The sequence below is a fragment of the Argentina anserina genome, chromosome 1 (assembly GCF_933775445.1).
Source record: "Argentina anserina chromosome 1, drPotAnse1.1, whole genome shotgun sequence".
Classification (NCBI taxonomy): Eukaryota; Viridiplantae; Streptophyta; class Magnoliopsida; order Rosales; family Rosaceae; genus Argentina; species Argentina anserina.
Window position 1 is genome coordinate 9,452,175 of NC_065872.1, and position 20,094 is coordinate 9,472,268.

The 20,094-nt window shown below is 38.0% G+C and overlaps 4 protein-coding genes and 1 non-coding gene across 6 annotated transcripts; 2 read left to right on the forward strand and 3 right to left on the reverse strand.

Moving 5' to 3' along the window:
* Positions 1 to 3,783: 3,783 nt before the first annotated feature.
* LOC126790792 (uncharacterized) lies at positions 3,784 to 6,650 on the reverse strand. Its single transcript, XM_050517142.1, has 3 exons — positions 6,064 to 6,650; positions 5,829 to 5,971; positions 3,784 to 4,217 (listed from the first exon to the last, which is right to left on the reverse strand). The coding sequence occupies exons 1-3, from the start codon at positions 6,314 to 6,316 to the stop codon at positions 4,083 to 4,085; spliced, it is 531 nt and encodes a 176-aa protein (XP_050373099.1). The 5' UTR covers positions 6,317 to 6,650; the 3' UTR covers positions 3,784 to 4,082.
* Positions 6,651 to 10,781: 4,131 nt separating this feature from the next.
* On the forward strand, positions 10,782 to 14,269 carry LOC126782841 (heptahelical transmembrane protein 4-like). 2 transcript variants are annotated; one of them, XM_050508172.1, is made up of 4 exons: positions 10,782 to 11,202; positions 11,699 to 11,961; positions 12,407 to 12,722; positions 13,290 to 14,266. In XM_050508172.1, exons 2-4 carry the CDS (start codon positions 11,702 to 11,704, stop codon positions 13,941 to 13,943), a joined length of 1,230 nt encoding a protein of 409 aa, XP_050364129.1. In that variant the 5' UTR covers positions 10,782 to 11,202; positions 11,699 to 11,701; the 3' UTR covers positions 13,944 to 14,266. The 2 variants fall into 2 exon arrangements, with proteins under 2 accessions (XP_050364129.1, XP_050364136.1); XM_050508179.1 differs by lacking the exon at positions 10,782 to 11,202 and having other exon boundaries at positions 11,813 to 11,961; positions 12,462 to 12,722; positions 13,290 to 14,269.
* Positions 14,270 to 14,354: 85 nt separating this feature from the next.
* Positions 14,355 to 14,428, reverse strand: TRNAT-AGU (transfer RNA threonine (anticodon AGU)). Its single transcript has one exon. It is a non-coding gene; the product is annotated as a tRNA-Thr (tRNA).
* Positions 14,429 to 15,808: 1,380 nt separating this feature from the next.
* Positions 15,809 to 17,597, forward strand: LOC126790185 (galactomannan galactosyltransferase 1). The gene has a single exon (XM_050516341.1). The coding sequence runs from the start codon at positions 15,948 to 15,950 to the stop codon at positions 17,559 to 17,561; it is 1,614 nt and encodes a 537-aa protein (XP_050372298.1). The 5' UTR covers positions 15,809 to 15,947; the 3' UTR covers positions 17,562 to 17,597.
* Positions 17,598 to 18,307: 710 nt separating this feature from the next.
* Positions 18,308 to 19,432, reverse strand: LOC126801356 (uncharacterized). The gene is made up of 3 exons (XM_050528798.1): positions 19,352 to 19,432; positions 19,003 to 19,270; positions 18,308 to 18,894 (listed from the first exon to the last, which is right to left on the reverse strand). The coding sequence occupies exons 1-3, from the start codon at positions 19,430 to 19,432 to the stop codon at positions 18,797 to 18,799; spliced, it is 447 nt and encodes a 148-aa protein (XP_050384755.1). The 3' UTR covers positions 18,308 to 18,796.
* Positions 19,433 to 20,094: the final 662 nt, after the last annotated feature.

Genomic DNA, 20,094 nt, shown 5'->3' on the forward strand with positions numbered 1-20,094 from the left:
TATTGAATCAAAAATCTTTAGGATTGTGTTGCATTTCAAAAATCATTTAAAATCAGCAGATATTCAATCACGATTTTAAAAACTTCTCTAAAATTTTGAGGTATTTAATCATGATTTTAAAAAACTCATGCTAAATCGGGTGGTATTCAAAACTCCACCGATTTTGAAAGATTTATTAGATTGTTGATTTTAAGAGATTCTAATACCAAGCCCTATCAGAAATCACTGTATTTGTGGCTTGATTTATATATATATATATATATATATATATATATATATATATATATATATATATATATATACAGTCCCTATGCAGAGTAAAGTTTCATTTTGAAATTACAGAGTGAAGTTTCAATTTTGGCACACTTTTCGGTCAAATGTTTTTCACTATAAGTGATTCAATATTTAGGTAAGCTATTTAAGATCATGTATACAAAGGTTTATCTAATTCGAAAATATTTTGAGCTTTTAAAATTGAGATTTACACGAACGGTTCATGTTGAACATTTTTAATTCATTAATTGATTTAATCTAATTTCAATATCTTAACGATGTCTGAAGTTGATGAAATTTTGTAAAGATGATCTTGAATGACATACCTAAATATTAAATCACTTATAGTGAAAACATTTGACCGAAAAGTGTGCCAAAATTGAAACTTCAATTTGTAATTTCAGAGATAGGGACTATATATATATATATATATATATATGAAGATGAAATACGAAGGCAAAGGGAGAAGAACACGAACTGAGCTGCTTCCCCGACGAGCTGATCTGCGGTGAGAAGATGAACTGAGGGGGTGAATCACACTGAAATCTCTCACTTGTTCAAAAGGTATGCATCAATCTCCTTTTCAAGTAGGTTTTCACAACCTCAATCTCCTTTTTCTCCATATCTCTGGTAGATCTACATCCATGTGTTTGTGAAGTTACACTGAATATAAGAAAAATCAAACAATTAGAAGAAACATCACCTGCAAGTCTGCAACTCTGTAATTTCCCTCCAGAGTTATTGTTTTTCAGGGTTGCAGATAGAATTGATCATTACAAAGAAATAGTGATCAAACAATCCTCCATTAATCAGCTATATAGGGACATACATGTATAAAGAAAGGCCGATCTATATTCCAAGTTTTTTCTGAGAATTTAATTGATAGATGTTTAGATCTGGATCAGTGGTGATTGAGAATAGTTTAATCTTTCATTTGTTGGGTTGGTGTCTTACTTGTTGCCTGCTAATTTATATATTTGTTCGGGAAGATATGAAGATGCAGGACAATTGTGGAGATTTCAATAGTTGAGTTAGAGTCAGGCATAAGATGATGTTTGCTTCATCCGGTTAAAATACTTTGAAGAATGAGTCTGCACCATTTAACAAAATTATGATGATGAAAACCACTACAAAAATTATCCCGAACAGATTCTTTGATTGTAAAGATACAAAATTCAATTCATTTTTTTCATTTTATGAAATTATTTTATACATATTGTTTTGGAAATCATTACTGAACATGCCGTAAGAGACAAGTGAATGTACAAATTCATAACTAATTGTTAAAAAAAACATTTTGAGTATGTTTCAACTTCAAAATAACCTTTAAGATGTCTACTATGATATTATAAAGACACCAAATTGAGTTGTTAAAGGACTTTTTCAATGTTTAGTAAAATTGTAACTAATGTATATGATTTTTGTCTGAAAATTTGATGCAACATACTTGTAACTTTCGAAAATCATAAATAATTATATAAAAAATCATTTTTAGGAGATTCTAACTTTGAAATAACCTTTAGGATGTCTTATATAACTATCATGAAGACACCAAATTGAGTTGTTAACGCAATTGTTCAGTTTTTAGTAAAAATGTAACTAAAGTATATGATTTTTCTTAGAAATTTTTATGCAACAGACTTGTAACTTTCGAAAATCATAACTAATTCTACAAAAATCGTTTCTAGGATATTCTAATTTTGAAATAACTTTTAAGATGCCTACTATGACTATGATGAAGACACCGAATTAAGACAACCAACAAATATATATATTTTTCAGTTAAAATGTAACTGATTTAAAATCTCATAAACATCTTCAAATTTGCATATTCCACTTTGGGTCTAACTAATGGATCCCAATTCTTTTGCGATTGGTTTTGCAGGGGCACCACATGTTCATTTTGTCTGTTGGGAGCTATAATCTTTGATCCTTGGAGTTAATTTAAGGTACACTAGCTAGCTGCAGTTAACATGCATTTTATATCCTTATATGATCATGCAATATATATAGATCATAGTACTTCTGCATTTTGCTAAGCATATGCATGCAGATTGTTGAAGACTTAATATTGCTGAAGCTATATGGGAAGATAGACCACAAAATAGTGATAATGAAAGTTAAGAAGATAACAATGATACTGAAGGCAATGAGAATGAAAATAATGAGGACCATACGAATGAGGGGATCATGAAGACCATGATGATAATGAGGTTGGAATGAATGAGTATGCAACCTTTTAATATACTTTTTTAATTGTCTTTGTAATTTTCACTATGTAATATTTTGTTGTTTTTATATTTTTGTTACTTTATAAAATACATACATTATTATTTTGTTGTGTTCGTTAAAAAATAAAACCAAATTCTTAATTCTCCATGTTCTATATTTTATTATTTTATATTATTATTAAAACCATATATGCACTTGTGAAATCTAAGTAAATTAAGACAAATCTATTAAATACAATATATTAAAATCTGGTTGAATTTGTGAAGAGTTGAAATAATCTGTGGTCCTGAGAATCCACCGAATTTGATAAATCAATCAGAATCATTTAAAATCAGAGTTGAATACACCTAAAATCATAGTTGAATACACCTGGTAGCGTTACTTATTCCTTTTTTTTCCTCTTCTTTTAATTATTACAGTGCCGTGTTGCTTGTTCTTTTCAAATGTAGTCTTTGTAATCACTCTATGTACTTTATGAAGCGAAAACCCATCTTTGACGTTAACCTTAGTGTAAGTTAGATGAACTTAATAAAAACCATCTTTTCAATGATCATTGCAAATGAAAAACTCTTCTTAGTGTAACTGATCAATGAAAAGATCATTGGTTTATTAATGAGGCGGATGCAATTGTAAAGGATAACTTTACCTTGTAAACTTGTGATTTGTGAAGAGCACGAAAATGTTCATTTTTTTTTAAAGGAAATGCTGGCATATGATTATGTGAAACAGTGCATGTTTTCGATTTGTTGAACCTAATGACATACTTACCATAAGGCATGTAATTAAACGGAATTATTGAACCAGCTTAATTTAACATTACGAAAGCTGCTTCTTGCTTTTGTTACATACATATGAGCGAGAGCCGTCTCCCAGGGACTTGAACATAATGTGTATGAGCTTGGGACTCTCCCTCACTTGCTACAATAAATCAATCAGTTTTAATCTAATAAATCCAGTCCACCTAATTCAGATTGGTACTCTGCAACGTGAGGAGTGGCAGGTTCACAACAGCAGCAGTCATAAATACAACGCTAATGAATTTACTGTCAAGGGTTCAGTAGTTCAATTCTTCAAGATATCGAGATTACTTGAAGCCCCAAGCTCCCTCACCTGTTATGGATACCGTTTTGCTAAACAAACAATAATTTTGCTTGTTCTTAGTATGTTATGTAGATGTATGCGGATTGTGTGTTTTCCTTGAATTATAGCGCAATCAAATCCAGTTGCTTGGGTTGTTCTCCTTACTTTGTTTTTTCTTGTTATTCTTAAGCTAGGTCGTAGCTGATCTTGATTAATAAAAGAAAGAAGGTTAGAAGTATACAAGCGTGTCAAGTTCAGTGAGTTACCCTAACTCTACAACCGTGGCTGTGGAGGTCTAACTAATAACATGCACCAATCCAAGAAAGAAAGAAAAGAGAATAAGAAACGTCTGGAGAAGAGTGAAGGGAGGCGCTAGCTGCTTGTTTTTATTCGCGAGAGAATGGCAGAAAGCTAGGGATCTCTGATACTTTGAGCTTCTGGGTGAGTGGTGGGAATGGTGAGCCTGATCGAGTTCTAGTGCACCATACACATTATGTTCAAGTCCCAAGCTCTGCAATGCTCTGCAAAGCTGGCCTCCACTGCCCCCCACCACCATGATTCCTCGCCACACCTCTGCTGCCACCACCACCACTGCTGCTGCTGCTTCCGACACGGTGAGCCTCATGCTCCATCTGCAACCCAAGAAAGGATAACAAAATCTAAGAATAAGGAGATTTATGGTGGTGGGCATACATGTACATGACGCTTTACACGCACAGACTCACCATGAGACAATGACAATTCATGCATGCTTAATTGATATTCAAAATGGAAAAGGAATCAATAGGGTACGTATTGTGTCTTTTTTATAGACAGACATCTCTCTATATCTCATTGATATGTGTATGGATTTAATCTAAGCAAGGTAGATTTATGTACTGAAGCACTAACCTAACTAAGCCGATTACCAGACACGTCTAGCTTAAATATTAAAGCATGCCTTCTAAGAGAAACATACTTGATCTGATCATACTGTTAAGAACTCTAAATCCACCAGAAATCATCATAAGTAGACATGCAATGCTTCAATTCCCTAATGTAACCTTTGACCCTTACGATAACGATTCATTAAACTCTAATGCTGAAGTGATTTAGAACATGTATCTCTAAAGCTGAGATAAAAAATCAAGTTCTTCGCTAAATACCAATAACACTTTATTTACATGGTTAACTAGTCATCATCCATTAATGGCCACCATTGCTTCTTGAGTCAATGAAAACAATGCTCAAGTTAGATAAGGAACAACCTTTATCATCCATGATACCCCAAAATTTGCTTAATTAGTTATGCAAAACTAACTTAAAGCTTCCAATTCTAAAAGTCCTATTTCCTATAGGCCAATGCTGTGAAGCTACAAAGCCAATGCCAAAAGCTCTATAGTTTTTCGTACTGGAATTCTGACGAGGGTGAAGATTCTTGAATAGTTTTAACCCACCAAAGTTGCTGACAAAAAACAAACGTGTAAACTTAAAGAACCAGATACCTCGAGATCTGTGGTTAAAGTAAAGTTCTGATTCGTCGAAAACACAGACAGATAAGTTATTCAATTCACCAGCACTCGGGAAAAATTCTCAGTAACTTATTTCATATATATAGATTATAGAATGATCAATGGACAGGGTATCTTATTTCATTTACATTCGTCTCAAATTCTCAATAATCCGAACGAACTTTATGATTCTAATCGAAAAAAAAAACATGAATTTTATGATTATATATGGAATAAATATGTCATGGGTAGGCTTCAATCAATTGAGGGGACATATCAAAATAAGATACCCTGTCCCTTGTCTCTATGGTCTATAGGCTTCTATTCCCCTTACGAAATGAAATGAAATGACACCAATATAGATCAATGCATGCAAACCCCCACTACCAATGAATACAACCAAAATCTTACAAAGTGCTTGATATCCGAGCTCCAATTTCAAGCAATTACATCCTATCTATTTGAAGGACAAAGCTACCCCACAACTTATCAAAGAATGATCAATTGAAATATGACCGCCAAATTCACAATGATTAATGCAAACATATGGTTTAAGTTCTACGTTAATGATTATACAACAATATCCGACGCATTTATGTACATCAATGATGTGAATTTTTTCTTATCTAAGCTATTAAAATCCTCTGATATACAAAAACCTTTTTTTTTGGTCGAAAGATATAGAAAAAGCTTTAAAGAGTGTAATGTTTTATCATATCGTGATTGGAATAAGGGTTGTGATCATCATATTACCTTGGTAGTGGTAGAATTGCGGTCGTCGGACTTCGGATTTGGACCGTCTGAGTTCTTCTTCAGTTCCAGGCCAAGTCCACCTCTATCCCTCAGCAACCTCCCTAGCTTCACAGACTTCTTAGCAGCAAACTCCTTCAACACATCTGCACATCCCAGGAAAAAAAAAACCGTCGTTAAAAACCGAAACTTCGTTGTAAAAATGAGAAGTGAGAACCGACGATCCAATCAGTATTACCTTCGAAACTGATGAGCCTGTAAACCTGTCCGATAAGCAAAGTGTCGTCCGGCCTGAGAAGCTTGAGATGCTTAACCGGTGCGCCATTCTCGGCCTTCAACGTCGGCGACGTCACCACAAGCGCCACGTAGTTCCCCGGATTCGACTTCATGATCTCGTGAGCGCTCACCGACCAGTAAATCATCTCGACCTTGTTGTTGGCCGGGTGTTGAATGATCACCGTCGCCGCCTCCGCCGCCTGACAGTTGCCCATTTCTCCACAAACACGACCCCTCGGAGATCCCTAACTAGCTAGCAAACGGATTTTGAACTGTTTTCGTTGGGGGTTTATGGTTTTATTTATGAGAGATAGAGAGAGAACAGAGGTGACGTGATGAATAGGGTTTTGGGTGGGAGAGCGGTCCCTGGTATTAGGGAAGGTTAGCTCTTAATGAATGTGGAGCTCTGATGGGTTTCGCGTTCACCGACGCACGTCATGGATCAAAGGAGAGCAGATGGATGTGACAAAGTGAAGACCCCATAAACCAACAGTGAATGATGCAAAGCTGTAAGAAGCAAGAGAGGAAGAAATGAATAGGAGGCGGGTGGGGAAGGTGGGGGGTTATAATGTTATATTAGTTATATTAGGGATGGAAGAGGGATTGCGTATATAAGGGGACCCGGATCCTCTCCAAATACATGTCTCCTAATATTGCATAATAAGTAAATCCTGGCTGTCCATTGTTAATCAACGGCTCACATTTCATCATTTATTCTTCTTCTATCTCTTTGCATATTCAGATTCAATAATGATGGTGAATTGTTCTTTCGGCATTCAATATCACACATTCACACTCCTATCTCCTATATTTTGATCAGAGAAAATTGGAGCAGATCCAATTCAATCCTAATTTCTAAACTTTCAGTTCCTATCTTTTTTGTATTTGTTTGTTATGATGCAATTTGAGGGTTACCCAATACCTAGAGCAAAAGGATGTTATCTTTGTTGAACTTCAAGGGCATCCTTCATAATAGATCAAATTATACCCAAGGTTTTATTAATTTCTGGTTCCTCTGTGTTTTACTATTTGAATTGAACGGCATCTGGTTTTATTTATGATCAGTTCTCAAAGCTTGGGTTATGCAGCTTCTGTTTAAGAATTGAGCAAAAATAGAATAAACAAAACAAACTGAAAAGACAAAGGATTGTCTGGTTAATTGAAAAAAAAGGTTGAGATTGTTGTGAGAGAATGCGGGACTGCGGGGTTAGGATTTGAGAGAGGGCTAGGGAAGAAGTTCTTTCCAGAATAATGAAGAACTAAATTCACATAGAATGGGAGAATAGATTAAGAGATATGAGCCGTTAATTAAAAATGGATAGTCAGGATTCACTCATTAGACAATATTATGAGACATCTCATTAGACAATATTATGAGACATTCATTAGGAGAGGATCCAGTCCTATATAAGGTGGTGTGGTATACGAAGTTACGAACTGAACTGAAGAAGAGATATAATTATTATGGGAGTGTGTCCTTTTTTGCAACGTGTGAGATCTGCAAAAACAGAGGATGGTTGCGTCTGCGGAAGAGAGGAGAAGTGTGGAGGGGGACCCGTACCGCCGCACGGGATGGCTGCGTTTTTCCTATCGAAGGTTCAGATATGAAATCTATGTACAATTTTACATCGCGGCCTTTAAGGAAAACTAGCAGTCCAGCGCGTGCGATGCACGTGCGAAATGTCGCGCTCTCAATGAGTGAATTATACAATCAAAAGTTGACAAATAAATTGTTACGTTACCAAAGTCTTAGGTTTAGTCACTTTAGTGCGAGTGATGAAGAGAAATGTACAGAAATTATTTCAGAAATTTGCTAGGTCATAGCTTTAATGTAGTGATGACATTACCGTATATGAAAATATTCAATTTAATGTAGTGATGACATTACCGTATAAGAAAATATTCAATTTTATCCATGTGTGAGTTGGATCCAATAACCACTTTAAATTTTGCTCATATAGCATCAAGCAAAAACGTGTAATTTCATCCTAATCCAAGATATATATATATATATATATAATCAGTTTCATCTTTACCAAATTAACACTATCCTCTTTTGGTCTTGAATGTAGACCAATTCCTATACCATTAATTATTCGAGGTCCATTTTGGTATCCATTTCCCATAGGAAGCGTAGCACCATGCCTATTGTGTATCCGTTGAAATCAACTTATGAAACCAGGGGTTGGTAGTGAGATTGTAACTGATTTTTTCTTATCATTTTCTTCCCAAACATGTCAAAAGCCCTAACCAATTGAGGAGTTAGGCTAAAAACTCATAATCAAGGCTTTTGTTGTCAAATGGTGAAATAACACTTCCTTATTGGTGTCACCAACATTTTTTTAATAACAAAGGTCGGCAATTATCATATAAAGATTAAAGTCATGACATATAATATTTGGTCCAAAATGGGTCTCATAGAGGCTAAGTAGCACGGACACGGACACGAGTGTCCGTATTGAACACGATTCGATACGTAGACACGACATATATAATTTTTTTTAAACACGGACACGTGGTAGACACGTTAATTAAATATTATTTTTAATATATATATATATTTTAAAAATTATTTTATAAATTTAAAAGTATTTAGAATTTTAGATGTATATATATGTCAAAGTGTGCATTAAAATGATGAAAACATAACTTGTTAGAATGGATAAAGACTTGATAAGTACCTTGAATAACCAAGGTTCGAATCCCACCACAAACATTCTTACTTTTATCACGAGTTCCTCTCCTTATATATATTAAAGTGTGCATAAATATAACAAAAACTGAATCTGTTGGAATAGTTGAGGACTTGTTAAGTGCATTGGATCACCAAAGTTCTATTCTCACCATAAGTAGTTTCACTTTTATTATGAATTGATGCGTGTACGCGTGTCCGGGCCTTGTCCAAAGTCAGTTCGCGTGTCCGGCGCGTATTGGGGCGTGTTTGTGTCGGACACGCGATACGCCACTGCAATGGCGTGTCCGTGCAACTTATCATAGAGGCATCCCAACTACTCAATGTCAAGTTTGTCAACAAATGAATTACCAGATGCCACAAAAACGTGGTAATATAAATACACTATGCTCAACATGGTGTAGTCCCAAGAGATTGGATCTGATATGCTACAGAACCTACATGATGCAGAATGAGCGGGTTAGACTGGCCCTAGTTCAAGATTTAACTCCTACTGTACCACCCAAAGCTGCATGCGGCAGTGCATGCGGGTTAGCAGGTTTTGTTCAGGATTGGGCCTTCGTATTACTGTCCACTATGGATTTTCTATCGGCGTGTTTTGACGTCATTAGTATTATTTTCCTTTTGAAGAAAACACAATAATATTGGTAGATGTAGAAACTAAATGAGAACTATTGTAAAATTAACGAGAACTGACATCAAAATTAATTTAATACACAAATTAGATACAAGAGTGTATCGAGATAAAAAAAGAACCAGATGTAAACTCAATAAACAAAATGCAACTGAAATCTACTAGTAACTGAAATCTATTAGTTTTTTTTTTATAAAAAAAAAAATCTATGATTAGTTTTGGATAGCCCATTAGTTAAGTCATTGAATAAAATGTTACCTTCTATCAATATCACCAGTAGTAGTATTATTGATCATGCATATTGCCGAAAGAAGACAGATTGCAAATCTTTTACCACAATACGAAAGAACCAAAGAAGTGAAGAATCAAGAGCTCATGACTATCCCAAAAGAATGCATTTGAACAAAACCCTAATGCGGATATAGATTTGCTTACAGGAGAGTGAGAAGACATGCCACTGTCATATCAACATCGTCTTTACTCAATATAAAAAGTCGAGTTTTAGAATTGAGATTCACGCATCAAACTTGCAATTTAACAAAAAATAAGAGAATTAAACATTTTTATATAACAAATTATGAACTCAATGAGGATAACAAACATACATAACAATATAATTAAAATGGCGAGGATAGGTATTGACTATTCATATAAGGAGGAATCTGCAACACCTTGACTCCTTAATTGCATCGACACATTAGACCAGCCGACTTTATGCAGTGATAGAGAAATTTAATCAATTTATAGTTATAGCAAAAGCATACTAGATAGGCAAGAATCTTTTAGTTTAACACAGACAAACCTTATCAGCTCATAGTAGTGATGCATCGACTATAGCAATTCAACTTTATGTAGATTAATTTCATTGTATTGAACTGATCTGTTTGTCTAAAGCCTAAAGTTGATTCGCCATTGTATTAGGCTAAGTTCGTTGAGTGTTTTTTTTTTAACTTCATGTTGAAATTCTTCTCGTTCCTAGTGGAAGTCGCGACATATGAAACCTCCTCATGTTGAGATGCAATGTGATAAGTTGACCATCTCGATTTCATATGATCCAAAGTTCCAAACAGACAGAGTTACAAAATTGATGATTAAAACCATAAGGCTAAACATAATGAATTTCTATGACTTAATGTCCAACAAGTTCCGTACGGGACTTTACAATTACATTAAGATGCATTAGGTTAATGAAACATAGTCGAAGAAAAGAAAAGGATCTCAATCGAAACAAGAAACAAGACCTCAAAGCTTAAACGTACTCAACCATGCACCCTTTGATACTGGGATGTCGGTTTCTCTAGACAAAACTGGCAAAGAAAGCCAAAGCTTCGATCTTTCCTAGCTCAGCCTCGTGTCACATGAATTTCACAGACCGCCAACGCATGAAAATATCTCCCCAAATTTTCAAGGCCACAAAACGTGCCAAACCTGTTAACTCTGCGACACCCATCAACGTCCATTGGCATCTCCGCATCTTACCAACGAATATAACCTCACCACCTCCAATCTTTCCTTCTCTGAATCTCCAACTATACGCCCTTGATTTTGTTGTCATTTTCTCCGTTAATTTTTCCCATTTGGCTTCTTCTTCTTTTTGGTTCTTAAAATCCAACATTTGGTTTCAGATTCACTCCTAACGACAATTCTCTCATTTCTGATTCTCACCGCCCCATTATTGGTATAAACAGGTGGAGAAACCGATCTGAGGGAGGATAACATTCTCCTTCTTGGGGGGGCTTGGCTTTGTTCTCTGCTGGTGATTCTTCATAATTGAGGTTGGTGTTCTCATTTGGGTTCTACTTGTTAAGCTTAAATTCAATGTCATTGTTGTTATGTTAGGTTCTGTTTTTAGTGGTTTTGGTTTTACATGAGAATGTAGCAAAGAATAAGTACAAGGAATATGTTCTTTTTGTTGTTGGGTTCTCTGCAATACTTGAAAGATCGAATCTTGACCATGGAAATCATATGCCTGGGGTTATTTGGTTGGGAATTGGATTTATGTTCAGTTGCATGGACTAAAAGATCAATGCTTCAAGATCTCTGTTGCTTTCTTGTTTTCTAAGTTTTATTTGGCTGGCAAAAATTGCATTTTGATTTGTAAGTTTCATAGGGTACGAATTGGTTTGAACAGAAACCGGGGAATTATAGATTTGCTTAATTTGCATGCAGTGAAATATCAGTGATTTTAAAGATGGATTTGATTCTTGGTTTTTTAGTTAGTTGAGTTTTTGTTTGCTTTGAGTTAAACATTGTGTGATTTGGTTTTATCAGAGAATGGGCAGTGAAGAACAAAGCCTTGACGATTCGAAACTGGTTGCTGATGCAATGGAGAACAATCAGGCATGTGCATCAAAGGAAGGTAAAGGAAAGCGTCTGTGGAAGAAGGTGAAGTATCAGCTGGTTGAGTACCACTCTTTGCCCCACTATTTAAGGGACAACGAGTATATATTGGGTCATTACCGGCCTGAGTGGCCATTGAAGCAGGTCTTGCTCAGTATGTTCACCATCCACAATGAGACGCTGAACGTTTGGACGTAAGGCTCATTCATGTTTATGATTATTAAATTCACCATCAGGTCTTGCACAATGTGTGGCATAATTGAATTTACGTAATATGTTGATATCAGATGAAGTGCTATCATGCCTATTTGGAACAGTTTCTAAAGTCTTTCCAGTTATGGTATAGAAAGATTTGTGACGGATTTGAAAGGCAAATATGAGAAATGGACACTGTTTAATGTTTACAGTAGTTTGATAACTTCTGAATCCTGTTCACAGACATTAAACTAAGAAGTATATGACTGTATATCATTTTTGGTTGATAGTGTCTTTCTGAAGCTATCTATTCTGAAAGCATATTTGTTATCTGAAGTTGGCTTCAGTTAATATTTATTTTTGTTTTGCTACTCATGAAGCTAGGAACCATTAGACTTGAATTTAATTTTGAAAACCATTTTTAACAGACTACTATATCTCCAGGCATTTGATCGGGTTCTTCCTTTTTCTTGTCCTGACCATATACACTGCAATGAAGGTTCCAGATGTTGTGGATCTTCATGCCTTACCTGATGTGCTGAAAAATGCTGATCTTCACAAGTTGCATGAGGAACTCATGACATGCCTCCCATCGTTACCGAACATGCCTGCTCTGAACAAACTTAGGGAGGAGCTAAAGACTTCAATGCCTACAATGGAGCTGCTTCCCTCTCTCTCTGGTTGGCATGTTATGGAACTTCTAAATAATTGTTTGCCTCAGAGGTTCTCCCATGGCAACCACACGGATGTTTGTGTTCTGGTAATTCTCTCTCTGTAGCCTTAGTACTGGAATGACTTAAGTTGAGATACTTGTTTATGGGAGAAAATTGAAGTAAAATGAGAAGAAAAGAATGGTCAGTCTTGCAGTATCTTTTTGTTGGAAATGAGATGATTTTGTTTTGATCTGCAAGTCAGTATGAATATTTTGAATCTTATTTTATACTCTTATGATGTTTATATATTTACCCTTGATGTCTATATATATACACATACTCCAATTGTGGCCTTCATGAAGGCTCAATATGCTTTGAGCTGTTATTTTTATCTTTGAACTGGCTTTGAAAACAAGGATGGTGAAAAATGCTTTTTATTACTAGTTTGAAAACAAGATATTATTTTAGTTTATATTTTGGTTTCCCTTTAAGAGGTTGTGCTGCAACTTACAGCATGTACCACCTTGTAGTTGAGGCAAATGTCAGATATGCTTGTTCTGGATGTGTTATTACTGTCAAACCATAGTCTATATATATATATATATTTTATTTGATAAAGGCACTTACTCCTGTAAATTAATAGCCCTCGGCTTTATTGTTTGTGGTAAATGCAGCATAGCATGAAGGAAGATTTAGCAAACATAATTGCACCGTTGGTGATGAGACCAATCACACGATGGCCATTTTTTGCTTTCATGGGAGGAGCAATGTTTTGCTTGCTGTCCAGCAGCTTTTGCCATCTTCTCTCATGCCATTCTGAGCGAACGTCATATATAATGCTCAGGCTGGACTATGCTGGAATTGCAGCCCTTATATCCACCTCATTCTACCCTCTTGTGTACTACTCCTTCATGTGCAACCCTTTCTTCTGCACCCTTTACATGGGGTTCATAACCATCTTAGGAATTGCCTCGGTCCTGGGTTCCCTCTTACCCGTCTTTCAAACTCCTCAGTACCGTAGTGTCCGTGCATCACTTTTCTTTGGCATGGGCTTGTCGGGCATTCTTCCTATCCTCCACAAGCTCATCTTGTTTTCAGACCAACCCGAGGCACTCCACACAACTTGGTACGAGATTCTCATGGGGTTTTTCTACGGAGTTGGTGCGCTGGTTTATGCAACGAGGATTCCAGAACGATGGATGCCTGGAAAATTTGACATTGCAGGGCACAGCCACCAACTGTTTCACATACTGGTTGTTGCAGGCGCATACACTCATTACCGTGCAGGGCTTGTTTACCTGAAGTGGCGAGATTTAGAAGGTTGCTGAACTAGTGAACTAGGAAGATAACAATTTGGTTTGTGAGGTGTTTGTTGTAGTTTCATGGATGGGTGGTGGTGTAGATATGTTTTTCCTTTTCACCATTGTGACTGTAACTGTAAAACCAAGCACAGCTATTATGTGCTTGGTGCATGGGGGTAAAAAGAACCAAGAAAAGTAAAAGAGTTAGTCGGAGACTCAAGCGTGTGAGAAATTGTATCCAAATTGTATTGTTAGCTAGACTTCTGGACAGAGTAGAAAGAAGCTCATGCTGTTTGTGTAAATAAGGATTTTGTATTGGTTTCAAAATCCATTGGTGTTGTTTTTACACTTGAACATTCCCACTGTTCCAATGTAAAATGGAATAAATATGTATCTGACATTCTGACTAGCTCTAAAAAAGTAAATAGGAAAAGATATTGCTTTCACTGAGAGTTGAACTCAGGACCTCCCGCTTACTAAACGGGTGCTCTAACCAACTGAGCTATGAAAGCTTGTTGACAGACAGCCGCACGTGCCATGGTATAAAGAACTTTGTTTTTGTGCATCCGGATTTGAGCTCTTCAGATGGTAAATCGGAAACTAAATGGTAATTAGAGGACATTTACTTGAATTTCTTACATGACACTTCGTCGGACATTTGCCTTCTTACTCGAAAATGTTAGCAACTGCATTCTCTTGATCTACATGAACTTGTGAGGCTATGAGCCCATGTGTATGTATGAATTTAACCAAGTGTCGTTAATTTAAAAGAACATGTTCTTGAATATCTGGTATAGATTGATAAATTATGGCAGAGGAAATAGTTTCCGGTCTAAAATTACTTTGTTGATTGACAAAGAAGATCATACTGATTAAAATTCAGTTTAAGTGCTACTGAAGTCCTAACTTTTACTTATGACAGTTTTTATACAAGTTTGAATAGTTGGATAAATCTGAAGAACAACAAATGAAAAGAAGTCAGGTTGTAATGGATCGAGCGCAGGATGAAAGCGCTCTGATTTGTTTGGATTTTTGTTAAGCGAGGAATGTTTGCTGGCAGCTTTGCATCCCTAATACCTATCATGCAAGTTTAAAATCCTGAACTTGTATTCAACTTACGATGCTTAGATTCTTAAGAGTGGACCAAAAAACTTGCAATATATTATGGAATAGGAAATGCTGCCAAATAAGAAAACTTCTGACAATAGGAGCACACACGTTGTATTATGTTCTGTAGTTGAGTATCCCTGTCTAGCCTAGGGCTCATTGGTTCTGCATAAAAGTATACCGTAAAACTGGATTATTCTATAGTGTATACAATTTAAGAAAACATAAACGGCAAGTCATTATCTTCTGAATCTTCTGATAGTAGTGGTTTCTCTGTGTTCTTGTGTTTAGTAATGCCTCGCTGTTTTTCCTTACTAAACTAGTTATGATTAACATAAAACATGACAGAGGGATGACAAATGATTTAGTACTATCTAAACAACAATTACTGTAGAGTTACACACTTACACTTAGCCTAGTAAGAAAATAGAACCACACCCTTGCTCTTAGGAGTTAGGACTACCCATAATCGGTTTACGACGAAATGTTTCTGTTACGAATGTAGTTCGTTGATTAAAACACTCCCTACTTTAGTGTAATTTTTTTTTGTAACCAACTACGACAATGAATTTAATGAAAAGCATGAGACGATAATAATGGGGGTTCGAAAAAAATCTGATATACCTCCGACAAATGTATGATGGATCAAACCGTACGCTCATATAAGTCTCGCTGCGTCCATGTGCTGATGTGCATTCATCAATCCCTACATCTGAACAAGATTTTCATTTTGTTGTCATAATAGCACAGGAAGAATAAAATTCTCAACAGTTCAGGACTTGCAGCATTTACCCCATCTTGCCTCCCCAACGCCCTTTAACTGTTACATCCATTCCACTTGGGTAAAATATAGAAGCAGAACCAGTAAGAAAATCTCTCTTAACCTAAACTGTCGGTCATAATCTCCCACCCACGTGTCCCTCGATGCCCAACTCTCCAGACAACGTGGGACCTTTCCCGACCGTCGATCACGCGCACAGCGCACCTCACCCTACCTCCTTCAATCACACCAGTGCTGTTGTCTCCTCCCTCTCCCTCACTTCACTGGGATCCTCTCTCTTTACTTCAATTCCTCTTAAGAACATTCATCCTTGGCCGCCAAACATCGCTGTTAAACCTTATCTGTCACAGACCCCCAAACACCATTGCTATATAACCATGGTCTCCCCCGACCCGTCCTCCCACACCCAACCAATGCCGAAGTCCTCTCTCAAAGCCAAAGCCTCCTCATGGCTCACCGACAGCTTCCTCTTTCTCGGCGGCGCATTTCTCGCTCTTTTGCTACTCCTCACTATATATTCCTTCATATACCCCAACTCCACTCCCCCCTCCAATTTCGGGCGTACTGTCACTATACCCAGCTCCAGTCCGGGTCGACATTCCGACCCGGGTCCGGATTTGCACTCCGACCCGCCCGACCGTAGCTTCTACGACGACCCGGAGCTGACTTACACTATTGGGAAGCCCGTGAAAAAGTGGGACGAGAAAAGACGCCAGTGGCTAATGCTTCACCCTTCGTTCCGGGCCGGAGCCGTTGACCGGGTTCTGATGGTGACGGGGTCGCAGCCGGCGGCGTGTAGGAATCCCGTCGGCGATCATCTGCTGCTGAGGTTCTTCAAGAACAAAGTGGACTACTGCAGGATCCACGGCCACGATTTGTTCTACAACAACGCCTTCATGCACCCGGAGATGAAAACCTACTGGGCCAAGATTCCGGTCATCCGGGCCGCCATGGTGGCCCACCCGGAGGCGGAGTGGATCTGGTGGGTCGACTCGGACGCGTTGTTCACCGACATGGACTTCAAGCTGCCGCTGCACAAGTACAGGGAGCACAACCTCGTCGTGCACGGCTGGGCGCACCTGATTCTGGACACGCACAGCTGGACGGGGCTGAACGCCGGCGTGTTTCTGATCAGGAACTGCCAGTGGTCCATGGAGTTTCTAGAAGCCTGGGCCGCGATGGGCCCACAGACGCCGGAGTACGAGAAATGGGGGGAGAAGCTTAGGGCGACTTTTAAGGACAAGGCCTTCCCGGAGTCGGACGATCAGACGGGGCTGGCGTACTTGATTTACAAAGAGAACGAGAAATGGGCGGACAGGATTTACTTAGAGAGCGACTACTATTTCGAGGGCTACTGGGCCGAGATCGTCGGGAACCTCGAGAACATCACCGAGAAGTACACGGAGATAGAGAGGAGGCAAGGGGACGGCGACGTGGCTAGGCTGAGGAGGCGACACGCGGAGAAAGTGAGCGAGCAATACGGTGCGTTTAGGGAGGAGTTTCTGAAGGACGCGGGAACTGGGTACGGTGCGGGCAGCTGGAGGAGGCCTTTCGTCACGCACTTCACAGGATGCCAACCCTGCAGTGGGGCCCACAATCAGATGTATTCCAGGACGTCGTGCGGGGACGGCATGCAAAAGGCGTTGATGTTCGCCGATAATCAGGTGCTTCGTAAATATGGGTTCGTGCACCGGGCTGCAGCGGAAGGGTCTCTCCGGCCGTTGCCGTTTAACTACCCGGTGGTGTCGGTGTCGTAAAGGTCGTTTTTTGGTTCATCGTGATCACATAGAAAGGACATTACATAATGGAAAATCTTTGGTTTTGGCCTTTTAAGCTTTGGACATTTGCTTTTATTCCATAATGCAAAATTTTGTTTAATTGGATATATCTTGTTGTTTTTTCTAGGGGCATAAATCTTAATCTTGTATATGATTGGAGGATGATATCTAACTTTATAATAAGCACTTGATGATGGGAGCACAGTGTGCTTTAACCATATTTTGGGATAGTATCTAGTCGCTCCCTACTGTTGACTCTTTTTTGACTAAATCATGGTCCATAGTGCCCTTGTAGGGGGACTGATTTATATAATGTTTTTGGGTTGATGTGGATGAACCATTATTGCATTAGAATAATGGAGAAAGAAATTGATTTATTCATCTACTTGATCACCACTTTTAAATTTCTGAATCACTGCCTTATTATGAGAGGGAGTTGTTACTGTCACATGACTTTCAGAGCTACCTTACCTAACCTCTCTTTCATTTGCTTGGATTATCATAACTTTCTAAATTGCTGTGACCATCTTCTCACCTGTAAATTTGGCCAGAAACCCTAGAATATAAGTTAGTTTAATGGTTCATCAGTGACATCGCAATAGTAAAAGACTTTATTTACAGGCAGATGGGTAATAAGCAGCCTTAATAGTGAGATGTTGGGAGATGTTATATCATATAACAAGTTGCAGAAGATTTAACATGTGTTTCTTCTTGATCATAGGAACACTGGGTTCTGAGGGTTCAAGTTACAACATGTACGAGAGTGCTGATGATTCTGAATCACTATTGCTTTGGGTAGCAGGAGGACACTTCTAGCAATATGCAGGGATATTGATTTCTTTGTTTAAGATCACTAAATCAAGAAATTATCTCATCCATTTACCCTATTAATTTTGCAGTGCACTGTTTTTTTTTAATCTTTCTTGTAAGTAAATGTATGATAGTTACCCCGCTATGTACTTAATTTTGTTGAGTAACATTAGCAGCTCCCACAAACCATAGTTATTTGTTAGTCTGCACATTTTCGCCCAGCATTCTTCATTGTAATGATGCTCTATTGTAAGCAAAGATGCAAAGCCATGCTGAATATTTGTGCTCAATGTCCAAAATAAAGTGGAACCCTCACTGTATCACAGTTCTATAACCATTTAGACCAAGTCTAACTTTTCAGAGGCCAAATCATAAGCTTCACTGGTTGGTCGAATTGAAATACATCAATGCTTCTCTCTTTCCCTGGCCAGCTTCTTCGCCTTCCTTCTTTGCTTCACCTTGTTCTTCTGATTACCGCAATCCGGTTGAGGGGGCTGATCACCTGCACCAATGCAGCATCACATAATCGTTTTCAATCCAATCTATCAAACCCAGAGACTGAAATTCTCGAATATTTGGTACAACTGATAAGACAAGATAGTTGTCTTACTTGGTTCCTCATAGGCATTTCGTCGAACATCTGGACTGCAACTCCCACCTTCATCAATTGTCGAAGGGAGAAGAGGCCCTATGATTTGCTTGCGTCGAGAAGCGTCTTCCTTGAGCTTCTTCTTCCGGAGTCTCTTCCGCTGGGCCCTCGTGAGCTCATGCGTCTCACTTTCGCCATCGCCATCCTCATCCCCGCTGGTAGCTGAAGACCCAATTTCTAGTCCGAAGTCTTGACGTGAAACGTTGAAGGGTACGTCCTCATCTTTGGGCTGCAAGCATTTGTTCTTAGACTTACAAGTTGCAGAGACGTTAGGACTAAGGAGTCAGGTAAACTGAATAAAAGAGAGTACCGGTGGTGATGGAGGAGGAGGAGGAAAAAGCGTGTTGACGACAGCCTCGTTGAACTTGCTTCGCTTCTCTTCTCGGCGCATTGTTGATAGCAACTCTCAAAGCATCCTCTATAAACTTGTATCATAATCTTTATAATAAATTTAAAATAAAACTTCTCGAAATCATCGACACATAGTCCATATGATCGGTATATATATTTAGTGACTTTATAAAAATTTTATCTAATTCGAATATTGTTTAACCATCAGAATTTCTGGTAAACCAAAAACACAACTAATATGCCTTAAGGGAATACCTATTACCAAGATGCGAACACCGAAAACTGTTTGCATATCTGAAACCACCTAATTTTTGTCATCGATTGTGCCTTGTCGCACCGATGAAACCCATTTGGCAAAGCCCCGGTCAAATTTTTTTGGTTGACCGTAGGTACAGACGGTCAAACCATGTTCAAAACGGACGAAATTTTTTACAGAGTCCCTATATATATATCGATCACATCTATTGGTGTCGATCGACAATATTTCGAAACTAGAATTTATTTGTGACTTTTTTTAGAATATTTTATAATAATTCTTTTATTGTTCCAAACCCTTAAATAAGAGTATGATGTTTTTTTTTTCTAATACAAACCCACAAGGCGTGGCCCGTAAAAGCTCGTATGGCTCAGTCCGGTCTGGCCCACAAAAGCCTGTAAGACCCGTTTTAGATAGGCGGGCTTAGATCTTCATATTTGTGAAAA